General features: G+C 38.9%; 1 protein-coding gene across 3 annotated transcripts; it reads left to right on the top strand.

Annotated features, from left to right (window-relative positions):
- Window positions 1–1,343: 1,343 nt before the first annotated feature.
- On the top strand, window positions 1,344–12,301 carry LOC131301673 (SNF2 domain-containing protein CLASSY 2-like). 3 transcript variants are annotated; one of them, XM_058328053.1, is made up of 7 exons: window positions 1,344–1,640; window positions 3,687–3,811; window positions 4,816–5,069; window positions 5,801–7,525; window positions 7,804–7,953; window positions 8,947–10,892; window positions 11,530–12,050. In XM_058328053.1, exons 2-7 carry the CDS (start codon window positions 3,763–3,765, stop codon window positions 11,552–11,554), a joined length of 4,149 nt encoding a protein of 1,382 aa, XP_058184036.1. In that variant the 5' UTR covers window positions 1,344–1,640; window positions 3,687–3,762; the 3' UTR covers window positions 11,555–12,050. The 3 variants fall into 3 exon arrangements, with proteins under 3 accessions (XP_058184036.1, XP_058184037.1, XP_058184035.1); XM_058328054.1 differs by lacking the exon at window positions 1,344–1,640 and adding an exon at window positions 2,678–3,296; XM_058328052.1 differs by lacking the exon at window positions 1,344–1,640 and having other exon boundaries at window positions 2,688–3,811; window positions 11,530–12,301.
- The last annotated feature ends 1,322 nt before the right edge of the window (window positions 12,302–13,623 follow it).

The following is a 13,623-nucleotide window of genomic DNA, read 5'->3' as shown; positions in this document are numbered from 1 at the left end:
GAAGACTCGGGCTTTCAAGTTTTTTTGCCCACACTACTGTTTTTTTTTTTTTGGGTGCTCTTGAGACAATGGTCCAACATTACTCAGACCGTTCTGCAACGATAAGTACTTATTTTTTAAGAAGACAATTTCAAGCTTAAAAATGATAATTTTATTGAAATCTAAAAATATGCAATACGAATATTGTTTGAAAAATCTTATTGAGATCTTTAATACGGTGCAAAAAAAATTGAAAAATTATTTTTTATTTACATTATTTTTGAGTTTGAAAATGTGAAATAAATAATTTTTTAAGAAGGTGTTCTGGAACGGACTCTCACCACCACGAATTTCGAGCAGTTCGTTACAATTTATAATCAAATAATTTTGATATTTGATTAATTATTATCTTATAAAATATACATTGTTATTAAATAAATGTTTGAATTATCGTCAGTAATTCTACGGGAACATTCTCTTAAAGCTACAAATTGTAACCAAAAAAAATAAAAAATTCTCAAACATGCAAAACAAGTAAGATCAAAACCCGAATGAGTTTGGTCAGATGAGTATGAGAAAGTAAACAAGTGCTCGTCCTTTATGACGGTGCATGCTTAAATTTTATAAAGGCGAAACATTCCACTCCTCATAACCATTAGAGGGTTTGCTCTATTGTTAACTTTAAGACCTTGTTTGGGGGGTGTTTCTACTAAAAATTTGAGGAAAAAGCATATGCGTTTTAATCATCTCATTCACACTAATTAAGTTTTCACATTTTAGTTTGTTGTCCACACTACTAACAACTTATCAACAACAATTCTTTATTCAATAACTTTTCACTCACGTCCGCATCTACAAGTATTTACCATCGGAAACAATTTGGCATCTCTCAACAATTTATTTACTACCGAAAAAAACACAAAACAGCTTGATTGCGATAATTTTTTTCTCAAAACTTATTTACCGCCAAAAACACCTCTTACGTGGGCATGATCAAAGCTAATCCGGACATTTTTTATAATTATTAAAAAAAGAAGAAAAACAAGTATCAGTGATACATGCTACTCCTGCAACTCCGTCCCGAATTTTTGTTCATCTTTTTTTTTTTTTTTGTCACTCAAATAATTGCGTTATCTCATAATTTTTAATGTATTTTACGATTTCAAAAATTTTGAGTGACACAAACGGTGAATAAGATTGTCAGGGACAAAGAAAATACTCTTAAAATGTACGTAAACGACACAAATTCTCTGTGCAATGCATCTAAACCGTTCATATATACTTTCAGAGCATTTTCGTTATCCATCTTCTTTGCATTTAGCATTTCTAAACGGCGAAAAGGAGATCAAAAATTTGGAAAGGAGGGAGTACTGTTCTACTTTGAGTATTGACAGTCCACTTGGCGCGCGACTCCCAAGGACCTCTGCTAAAATAAGTGCTCTGCTCTGCTCTCTCTCATCATTCTTCATGCAGGAGAAAGGACAAGACCCAGAATCCGCCGGCGATTCCTCCCCACTCCAAAACCGTACCCTCTCACTTTTCCCCACACCTTTCTCTCTCATACATTTGCTGAAAGCCGCTTGATCGCAATCTTCTGGCTCCAGCTCGCCTGAATCTGACATCATCAACCCACTTCCGGCACAAATTTACTTCAATTACGCGTAATCCCTCCGCCTTTTTCTCCGATTTTCGTTGAAAATTTCTGCTAATGACTGCATTTTGTATCCCTGTTTTGGAAAACTCTGTTACGGAACTGTTCCGTGTACGATCGTGACTGATCCCTTTTTATGAGAAAATCTACGCACACGACTTTAAAACACAACTCTGAACACAACTGAGTCTGGAACCGTTCAATGCACATGTTCAATGCACATGGTTTCGGATACAGTTGTGTGTGTCAAAGTTGTGTCAGTAGTTGCTCTAATACAACACATTTTTGCATTCTTTCCAGCTAAGTAGTGTGACGCCTCGTGTGGACCATTAGAGACTAGAGTAGTAACTTGTTGGACCTAATGGCATGGGGCCAAAAATGCTTTAGGTCTAAATTAGTAGTACTAGTAGTTTGCATGTTTGTTTGTATACCGAAGATCATTCATGCAGACCTTTGATGTGGGACTGCATGTCACAATCCCCCACCTTTATGGCCTTGTGTCCTTGGGAGTAGTTGAGCACTGGAGTCAATGTCATCACGATATTTCGTCTTTTCTGTAGTGACCAGAGTTATCTCGACGTTCCGTGGGTCTTTTCTCTCTTGTGGCCACATTTGCCCCAAGCCCGGAATCACCATGATATTTTACTGTCATTTCCTAGCTTGATCCCGGACAATTGTGTACTTTTATACTATCTGAGACGTCTCAGATAGACAACCAGCCAAGCAACTTATCGTAGCCGAACCAAATGGCCCAAAATGCTTATGTCCGAGTGTTAGGGGTAACTTACATGGTTTCTTGTAATTTGTCTCCCCAAGATTACCTATGTATACTTTCGATGTCAGAGTGCATGGGTGTCACAAATAGACTCTTATGCTTCACTTGTTGTAGAGTGTGGAGCTTGATAGTACAGTAGTTGTAACCTTACCTATATATCGTCGCGATAGAGCAACACCTATGTAATTCTGTAGTTTTTTCCATTTTAGTGAAACTGGTGCAGCTACCTAATTGTAGGGTTATTACATATTTGTGATTTTGTGGTTATTAAATTTTGGATATTGAATTGTGTATGTGGGTTTGCACGATTGTTCTTGGTTGTTTAATAACCCGAAGTAGTGGTGGTCAATAGAGTTGGTCTCGGTGATTAAAAGGTTACATTTTAGTGATAGGACTTGTGATAGTAGAATTGAATTAGATTTAGTGCCTACAGTTGTTGCTCAGCTGTCTAAAAGTACTAGTTTACATGCTTTTTGAAATCCAATTGTCTTGCTCAAAGGATGGCTTATTGCCGTACGCTGCCATCTTTACTTCTATGCTGAGATTAAATTCTTTTGTTGCATGAAGATGGGTACTTGAGTTTTAACATTAAACTATGTTAATCATAAGTTGTTAAGTGGAAATGATTTGTACATTTTAATGTGAATTTACAGAAACAGGAAAATGAGTGAGTGCTCACTTTGGCAGGATATATCTGCTTATCATCAGAAGATAAATTTGTGTTGTTAGATTGGTGGGAATTTCAAAGACATTTAAACTTGTTATTTTCATCATTCAGATCATTTAATTGATTCTGTATACTTGACTGCCTTCCATATATGGATGTGTAAGGGGCTTGGCTGTGATTCTGGCATCTTGGCAACTGGTCTGAGTTACAAGAAGAATAACACAGTAATGATTTCATTGGACCACATATGTATATTTGGTTTTCTGCTTGCTAATTACATTTAGGAAAACAGCATGCAGCTTGAGAATATGCTAAAGCCGATGACGCGGTCAGCTGAATTAGCCCAGGTTTCATGGGCCTCCTAGCAGGGACCAGTCATGGACCCCATGGTTGACCATGTTGGTTGTTACAGTCTATTTTTTGGCCTAAGCTACATTACTTTTTACTGACCTTTTGCAAACGTGGTATCAAGGCAAATTTACTATTTCATTGCAGGTTTTCCGACTTCTGTTTGAGATTTCTTTTTTGTGTGTGTTTGTAGAGCAGATGGACCATGAATGTTACCAGGCATGAGCACTGATTAAAGATCTGCGTGGTTGGCAAATGAATTGCAGGTACACAACTTCACACAGGAATATTTTGGTGGGTGCCAGACTGCCAGGGAAGACTGATCTCACTGGTTAAGCAGTCATGAGGATGAGGAGTATACGTGAAAGCACACATCCTTTTGATGCATGCCGTAAGAATGAACGCCCTTTCCTCCCCTTTCCTCCCAGTATTTTCGTTCTTTCCAGATGACATTTTAGTTTAAACAGATTTACTCGAACTTTGGTTCTCATGTTAATTTTTAGTAATACCCCTGTCGAACCTTTGGTAGATTTGTCATATTAAGGCTTGACACTATCTGTACTTGATATGCAATAATTTCCGAGCTCACTTGACTTTGGTAAAGAAATGAAACAAATGTAGCTTTTTCTCAGACTGAATAACTAAAACTATGGTTTTGAGGTTGTAAAACCAAAAGAAATAAAAGTGCTAGGATCTCAATGCTCTTTCAATTTTCTGACTTTGATTTTGTTAGAATAGCCTACATAGTGATGCTTTTAGTTATTTCTATAAAAACGCTATTTATCACCTTGAAGCACCAATATAAGAATTCATGCTATTGAGTTAATCACCTCAACCTTTTTCTCTTAATTCTTGCTTAATTGGTTTCTCACAACGAACACTAAAACTGGCTGGTTCATTAAAAGGAAGTCTTTCCTATCTAATCAGCAATCCTAATTGGGCCGAAAGAAATGTATTAGCTATTTCTGGTTGAACTAGTGTGACTTCGGGTTCAATCCACTTCATTCAGATTTTGAGCTTTCAACGTTTCCTTGGGTTTAACTCGAACTTCTGTGGGCAATTTGCTATTGTATGCTTGAGTGATAGGGTGAATTTAGTTAGAGCAATAGGACTGATGGTAGGACGTAGAAACTAGGTTGTGGCTCCTACCCCCAAAACGACAGAACTTCTTTTGGTGCAAGAAACAGTTGGATTCTTTCAAAAAATTTGACGCAGAAGGATAGAATGTCTTTCACGTGCCACTAAGAATAGAATGTCTTTCGTGTGCCACTAAGACTTTTGTTGCACGATTTTGCTTGCAATATTTGTACTATATTGCCTGTCAATAGGAAACATATTTGCACTCTTTTCTCGTATGGTCTCTGAGTTTTGTTATTTTATATGGGCATATGACAGCGTTCGAGGCGTTCTACCATGGTTCGTGGAAAACTGTTGAATGCTTACAAATTAGGGCTGGGGCTAAAACCACGCTTTTAGCAGGAGACGGACATGTGATTAAAGAAAATGTTCCCATCACAAACCTTCGAATAAGGTCAAGAAAAGCAACTTTGTCAGATTGCAGCTGCTTTTTAAGGCCTGGACTTGATGTTTGTGTGCTTTCAACCTGTCAACTTACAGGAAGTTCAAGCAAAGAGGAAAACCAGGAGCCTGTAAGTAGCCATTTCTATTATATGGAGCTTCAAAACCTTGCACTTAATCAAATAGTAATGTTTGACTTTGACCTCAAAACCTTCGCATCATGATTTCAGTGAGTTGAATTGGTTTTACAAGTATGTGACATTGATACCTAAAATCCGCACTCATTTTAGGCTTATTACATTTTTGGATATGACCAAATGTTTCGTGTATCCCTAAATTCCTTTGTCTATATATAGATTGCGTGATAGGCATTTATTAGTGAACTCAAATCATTGTGTAGGGGCAATTTCCTCCTGGAGGGGATTCCAAGTGTATATTTTAGTGTCTTGTTTAAGCTTTAGTTCCAGTACTTTCTTTACTGTACATGTAAGTTTTAGACACCAGTTTTGGCACTCTTTTGAAGCATTTATTGTGCTGCAATCATAGAATATGGACCTTTCTATACCTTGTTCCTTTTGCAGAAAATAGATTCTGGTGCACGAGTGGTACAAAATTGTACTTATTTGAAGCACAATGTGACCGTGAGACTAATGTTCAAACGATGTGATAACCAAAGTCGTGTCGAAATTGTATAAGATTCATAGGCCGAAGTTGACTATTTATTACCTACTTTACTTCTTGTCTCATGGATTTCCTGGTCAAGTTATTGCTTCAGAAATACTTGCTTGTTTAGCCATATATGTTTCTTGCCTTGAGAAGGGTTTGTGCCATCTTTTATGATTGTTATACCCTTTTTATGTAGGTCTGGTTAGATGCAAAAATACGTTCTATTGAGAGGAAGCCGCATGAATCCAAATGTGCTTGCATAGTTTATGTTAGCTTTTATGTTCCACAAGGCCCTCTTGGTGTAACAAAGAAAAAACTTCGGAAAGATACCGTGACAGTGCAAACTGATCAAATTTTCATCCTTCAAAAGCTTGAAAGGAACCCCTATCAAAATGAGCACTATCGTTGGTGCATCTCTGAGGACTGCTCTTCACTGCAGGAATGTAAATTGTTTCCAGGGAAGTTCTCATACGATGTTTCTTGGTTCCTTGTGGCATCTGTGCAGAAGAAAATTGAAGTTGATGTCAGGTCAATCCAAACTAAAATTGTCTATCAGCTTGTGGAAGATGAATGTGACAAGCATTCACCAAGTTCGGAAGCCAGATCAAAGGCTGTGAATTTCAAGTTACAGAATGGAATTTCAGTCCCTTTCATTGTCACATTTACTTTGGGGAAGCGAATTGGTTGTTACCTGGACAAAGATGAACCATCGTCACTTTATGAACTAATGGGTTTGCGGCGATCCAAGCGTCGATGCATACAACCTGAGCTTTACTTGGGTGGTGGTGATTTGCTAGACTCAGATGCTGATGTGGTTTGGTTGGGGTCATGTAAAACAAGAAGAAAGGAATGTGAGGGTGATGGCAGGGTTGATTCATATAGAAGAGAGTTTTTTAGTTGCCAAGGAAAGATCAAATCTAGGGAGTTGAAATCAATGGCATCTAATCTGAAAGATCATCAACCTTCCCTTGCTCCTCATGGAAAACAAAAATCTCAACCTTCTGTTGCTGCTGTTAAGGATGAAACTGATCAAATGGTCTGTGAGGAGGACTCTCCTGACACTCGTGTTCCTGTAAATTTTTCAACAGGGGGGTATTCCAAAGCAAGAGAACATCAACCTCCCCTTGCTCATCAAAGAAAACATAAATCTCAACCTTCTAGTAGTCGTGTGAAGGAGGAAACTGTTGAAATTGTCAGTGAGGAGGATTCTCTTGATACTCATGTTTCTGGCAATTTATCTAGAGGTAAAAGGAAACATAAACCTCAACCTTCTAGTAGTCGTGTGAATGAGGAAACTGTTGAAATTGTCAGTGAGGAGGACTCTCTTGATACTCATGTTCCTGGCAATTTATCTAGAGGTGAAAGGAAACATAAATCCCAACCTTCTATTTCTCCTGTGAAGGATGAAACTAATGGCATGGTCGACAATGAGGATTCTTTTGATACTCACATTACGGGAGAGTTTTCAAGAGAGGATGGTGAAGTGGGTTCCAGGTATATGCACATGAATGGTACTCGTAATGTACATAGAACCGGTACTATCGAGTTGGACTTTTTGGATGCTGAAGGTGCCTGGAAGGGTAAAACTTCCCATAAGAAATACCAAAGGAAACGGGACTATTCTTCATTTTCAGTACGTGAGAGTTTTGACAATGCAGGAACTTATAGAAGGAGAAACAGTCGTGTGAGTATATGTGGGGAAATGTTAAAGAGATGTATGGAGAACATAAAGTCCTCTGTCAATAAAGAACATCCACTAGCTATTGATAAGTGGAATGAATTCCGGGCCACTAATTTCTTAGACAGACGGAACAGAGATAATGCACCCTCACCAGATGGGGAAGAGGAACCAGAAATTCAAGTATTGTGGAAACAAATGGAACTTTGCAGGGCATCAACTTATCTTCTTCAAGACGATGAGGTATGATGTTTAAACTTTGTCGTCAGCTTGTTTGCATTATTTATATTGTTTTCTTGGTTGAAAGAATCTCCTATGCTGAAGCTGGAAGTTGGGAGGGTTTGGGATTTTAATGTCTTATTTGTGGGTATAAGATGTCTGGTTTTGGATGACAGATAGTTGAAAACAAAATTGAAGGGAACTTTAGGATATCGGTCATATAAAGTCCATTGAATTGGAACATTTTTCTTGTGACTGGAGTGGGATCTAATGCTTGATTTACCTACTGCAATGCTTTTCAGGGTTCCAATGTTGCTGAGGTCGCACAAGATACAAGTATACAGTGTGCATACGTTTGCCCGCATGAATACAAACTCAATGAAGAAATTGGCATTGTTTGCCAATTGTGCGGCTTTGTGAACACAGAAATAAAGGACGTCTCCCCCACTTTTGTAAGTCAAAGACACGGACTTGGCATAAAGGTTCTACTGCTATATTTAGAAACTATTGTGCTAGATAAAATGGTGTTTTCAGTAAATTGAGATTGAAAAAGGCATTTTCTGTTGGAAAAAATATATGCGATAGGAATTTTCTGGTAGAATAACAATTCTAAATAATATTCATCGATCAAAATCATCAATATGAATAAATAGAGAAAGGAATCGAATAGCCTGTGGGGTAGTCGAGGCACGTGATAGCGCTCTCCTAACGATATACCCCCTCTTGCACAGGGTTGAATGGTACTCCTTCCCTAAGATACATCGACCTTCAAGTTCTCTTCTGTGCAGTGAATTGAACTCACGAACCGTATAGTTTTCCGACACTCAAAATCCAAATATAATACCGAACCAAATATGTATATATGAACCGAATATGATCAGTCACTGTTTATGATTTCTAAAGCAGGAGAGAGAATAAGATGTAGATAGAGTTTTTTCCTTATTTTTCAGCCGAAACAATAAACACTGTTTTATAGTAAACAATAGTTTGTTGGGCAAGAGAAAAGTGGCAAATTTTTAGGAAAAGAATTAGGAGATTATCAAGGACAGGGTTTATTCTGCCGTTACTATGCAACACATGCTACTAATAATTAGGAGTAAAACAAGGAGACCTCTTCAAAGATATTTACACTCCTTTATCTCTAATTGCATATATTACCTCTTTAAAATAAACCCACAAAATTAATATTAACATTAAAGCAAAATATTAAATTAAACCAACATTTTCTTCAATCACACAAGAAGCGTCCAATAGAAAGTATCGGCACAACCCAACTGACCAAGAACAACTTGAACTAGTCATTTGTTGGCTTTTAGCCTTTATTTTTAAGTTGGTCCATGGATTTAGGTTCCTACTTTCTTAGCCTAGTCTCTGGATTTTATCTTTGTGTTAGGGTGACATCTATGCAATTCATCCTCACTAGTCCTTGATCCTTTAATATGCAGTGGCGATTTCCAAGTTGGACTCCAAACAAGTGGTCACGCGACAGAGAAAATGCAGAGCCAAATCCGGATGATAATGTGGGATTTTCTGATCTTTTCCGCACTCCTGCTGCCTCAAACACGCCCTTATCAGAGGGGGACAAAAATGTCTGGGCCTTAATACCTGATCTCAAAAGGAAATTACGGCTGCATCAAATGAGAGCGTTTGAATTTCTCTGGCGACACTGTGCCGGTTCTTTGGTACCTATACTTATGGATCTAACAACCCAGAACAGAGGTGGTTGTGTTATCTCTCACTCTCCTGGGGCTGGTAAAACGATGCTCATCATTGCATTCCTTGTGAGTTACTTGAAGTTGTTCCCTGGATCGCGCCCTTTGGTCCTCGCTCCAAAAACAGCACTCTACACCTGGTCCAAAGAAACCATTAAGTGGGAAGTTCCTGTTCCAGTTTATCAAATCCACGATGGTGAAACCTACAGAGGTGAAGTCTTGAGAAAGAAAAAGGGAATATCTCTTGAACATGGATTCCCAAAACCCGACCGCAATGCTTTGCATCTTGTGGACTGCATGGAAAAAATTCAAAAGTGGCTTGATCACCCAAGCATTCTTCTAATGAGTTATTCCTATTTTATGACACTCACACGGGAAGATTCAAAAGATTCTCATAGGCGGTATTTAGGCCAGTTGTTGCGGCAATGCCCTGGGATCCTAATCCTTGATGAGGGGCATAACCCTAGAAACAATAAATCTAGGTTGAGGAAGGCTCTGATGAAAGTTGAGACGAGGTTGAGAATTTTGCTCTCCGGTACGTTGTTTCAGAATAATTTTGGAGAGTATTTCAACACTCTCACTTTGGCAAGACCACGGTTTGTCGATGATGTGCTGAGGAAGTTGGACCGAAACTCCGGGACAACAAATAAAGGCGGAAAAACACGCACTGCAATTGAAAACAAAGCAAGAAGATTATTCATTGTTAAAATTGCTAGGAAGATCGATTCAAGTGTAGGAAAAGAAAGAATGCGTGGTTTGAATTTGTTGAGGAATTTAACGAGTAGTTTTATAGATGTATATGATGGAGGAAATGCCGTCAATCTTCCTGGGTTACAATGTTACACGCTCACGATGAAGTCGACGCCGAAACAACAAAAGCTTTTGAAAAAACTTCTAAATCAAGTCGCCAAATACAAAGGGTTTCCACTGGAAAAGGAGTTTCTGGCCACTCTAGTTTCAATACATCCTTGGTTGCTCAAAACTACACCTGCTTCCAGTCAATACTTCAATAAGCAAGAACTTGAAGGTCTTGAGAAATACAAGTTTGACCTCAAGTTGGGTTCCAAGGTGAGGTTTGTAATGAGTCTAGTGCCTGAATGCATCATGAGGAAAGAGAAGGTTTTAATCTTTTGCCACAATATTTCCCCGATTGATCTTTTTGTTAATTTATTTGCATCTTCCTACGGGTGGAGGAAAGGGGAAGAAGTTTTGGTCCTTCAAGGGAAAATGGAACTATTTGAACGTGGAATTGCAATGGATAAGTTTGAGCAGAGGGAAGGGGTGGCAAAAGTAATGCTGGCTTCAATTACAGCTTGTTGTGAGGGCATTAATTTGATTGCAGCATCAAGAGTGATCTTATTGGATCCAGAGTGGAACCCTTCTAAAACAAAACAAGCCATAGCGCGGGCTTTTCGTCCCGGTCAGGAGAAAGAGGTATATGTTTATCAGCTATTGGCTAGCGGTTGTATGGAAGAAGACAAATATAATAGGACCGCGTGGAAGGAAAGGGTTTCAAGTATGATTCTTTATAGCGAGGGGCACGTGGAGGAGCATTCAAAGCAGCAAACAGAAAAGATCGAGGATGATCTACTAAGGGAGATAGTGGAGATAGATGGAGCTAATTTGTTCCATAAGATCACACAGAATGAAAAAAGCTTCAAATGGGTGGGCGGTCAGAGGTAACAAATAACTTCCTTCCCCCTGTTCTCCTTCTGTTGTCTCGGTTTTTGTACAAGGTATTTGTATATATGTGGGTAAATATGCATCCGTACATATCACCATCATTTTGTGTCACCTAAGACGTGTATGCAAATGGTTTTTTGCCGAAGCTGAAAATTTTGCTTTCCTAGCTTATTATATGTAATATGTACTGTTGTTTAAGGGCAACCTAGACTTGAAGCTGAATGGAAGGATAAGTCCCTTTTTGGTGTGTTTTAACATTTTACTTGACAATACTACCATTTGCTATAGAAATGCATCACATAATAGAAATGTTTGTGCCGCCATTAGAGCATTCCCTGGAGCTTTAGAAAAACCCTCCTAGGATTCCATGCCAGTTCCTCTGTAATGTATCTCCCCTGTTCCCGTGTACCCATGTGTTGTGAGCCATTAGATCATGTCCTAAAATTTATGTGTTTCAAAACTGCCATGTAATCTAAGGGCTAAAATTACATGGGAAGAGGGGTACATAGAAAAACCGGTACTGAGGATTTTACTGCATCTGCATGTAGTTGGAAATTGAGTTTCTTTTCAATCCTTTCCTCTGTTGCCGTTCCTTTATCTTGGGCTATTTAGAATTTTTTTTTTCATTTGCAGCTCCTGCATCTCAACTCCTTCTTAGTGATCAAAGTTGATCTTTAAAGCTTGTTACCACGATGGAATGGTTCTCTCAATTCGTGGACTCCCTGATGGTTCCCTCGATGAAAACATGTTCAGGAAAGAAGCGGAATCCGTCGGAAAAGTGAAGCACCGGAACCTAACCGTTCTCCCCGGATACTCCCGGTTACTACACAGGCGCACCGGACCTTAGACTCCTGGTCGACAAGTACGTGCCCAATGGAAACTTAGCAACCCTCCTTCAAGAAGCATCCCACCAAGACGGAGATGTTCTGAATTGGCCAATGCTCCACCTGATCGCGCTAGGAATTAGCCGCGGATTGGCCTTCTTGCACTCATCCTCAATGGTACATGGAGACCTCAAACCCCAAAACGTGCTATTTGATGCTGATTTCGAAGCCCATTTATCCGATTTCGAACTGGAAAAGCTTGTTTCAGCTAAAGTGATCTTGCAGCATTGCTCTGAGCACTAAGACTCGTTTTTTCGCTTTTTACTGTTGCTTTCCTCTAGTATAGGCACTTAATTATGTAGTCGAGGCACTAGAATCCCGTAGGAAAGAAGATTAAACAAGAAGATGGGAGTTGATCCCCCAATGAAGTTCAGAAACTTAACCAGCTAAACTGTTTGATTTTTAGATGGGGCTCGATCGCAAATCCGTGATAAATGATTATATGTCCCGTAAGAAAGGCGTGTGAACGTCATGATACCTTTCAATATGTTGATACGTGATATATGTACAGTTCTTACTTTCCTATTTTTCCTGTGTTGTGCATATATACCCGAACGAAATCGTACGCTTCCAAACCACCGAGCATAAGTTTTTCGTGCGTACGTAGCACGTTGGCTATCACCTAGTTTGTACAAACAAACATAAGATTGATCACAAAATCATCTTGTCCAAAACCATATAAAAAGGAATGATGGTATATGCTTCTTCTAAACGACGACAGTTAAAATCACATCATATTTGCTTCTTCTTGCATTGATGCAATAATGTAGAGAAGGATACCCGACACGTAAATTGTCGAGATGGACGATCGAGATAGAACTGCACCGGCTTTCTCTCCAGCTGGGATTGCCGAGAAGCCGATCTTTCTGTGGCGCTAACAATACTTGATGCATTAACTATTTGTACAATTTTTTAACATTAAGGGAATGGAAAAATGACTGTCCAAAACGTGTTTTGATAATTAATAGGCCTCAAGTCTAATGGGCCAACTACCCGAAAAGATCTAACGGGCCACATTCCTAGATGAAAGGACTGCAAAGGCCCAAATTTCCATATTAAGGCTGAAATATGGGCCTACTTGAGCCACATCTTCCAGCGAAGACTTCGGGCTTTCAAGTTTTTTTTACCCACAGTACTGTTAGAATTAACTGAACAATATATTGATGTACACAGACAATTATGTAACAACAAATATTGAGTGTAGAGGTGGCAAATGAGCCAGTTTGGGCAACTTAAGCATTATTTACGGACCAATAATTTTTTTGAAAAATTAAACTTAGCGGAGACCCAATATGTCCCATCTACCTGACACTGTAACAATGAGTATGCGAAACCGCCTTGTGTTACGGAGAAATTCGTTAGGTGTTTCTAGATCAATGTTTCTGAGGTAATGTTTGAGGTATTGTTCAATGCACGTTGGAGGACAAGGAGTGTCCTCTCTCACGTAAATTGCTTAATTTGGACAGTTCGTGATTTCACATCAATTATATTTGGGACCACCAATGTTTTCCCTCGGTCCTCCCGAATGCCGTTTTGGAATATTGCATGAAATGGGTGTATATCCGTTTCCTCACGTGAGAGGAGATCAAGGAGATATGCACCCGTTTCATACAATACTTTCATCCCATGTAGTACTGTAGGAAACAGACTGTTGAGATCGAACGACCATTAGCTGAAACAGTTAATTACTGTATAACATTGAACGAGACTTTTCTTTTTCTTTTTTCTTTTTTCTTTTCCGGAACGAGACTACATTCAGTTCATCGATCGCTTTTGTGTAGCCTTCGCTGACACCACTATAAAACTCTCAGCTACTAATATTTCACCGCATTATACATAATTA

This window comes from Rhododendron vialii, chromosome 9a (genome assembly GCF_030253575.1).
Source record: "Rhododendron vialii isolate Sample 1 chromosome 9a, ASM3025357v1".
Classification (NCBI taxonomy): Eukaryota; Viridiplantae; Streptophyta; class Magnoliopsida; order Ericales; family Ericaceae; genus Rhododendron; species Rhododendron vialii.
Note: the sequence above shows the minus strand (reverse complement) of the source record. Positions and strands in the feature narration are given on the sequence as shown.

Excerpts from the sequence above, each read along its gene's own strand:
- LOC131301673 (XM_058328052.1), top strand. The coding sequence starts at position 3,763 with ATGAGGATGAGGAGTATACGTGAAAGCACACATCCTTTTGATGCATGC. Across the intron at positions 3,812-4,815 it reads ACATCCTTTTGATGCATGCC|CGTTCGAGGCGTTCTACCAT; the intron begins GTAAGAATGAAC and ends GGCATATGACAG. Across the intron at positions 5,070-5,800 it reads AAGAGGAAAACCAGGAGCCT|GTCTGGTTAGATGCAAAAAT; the intron begins GTAAGTAGCCAT and ends CTTTTTATGTAG.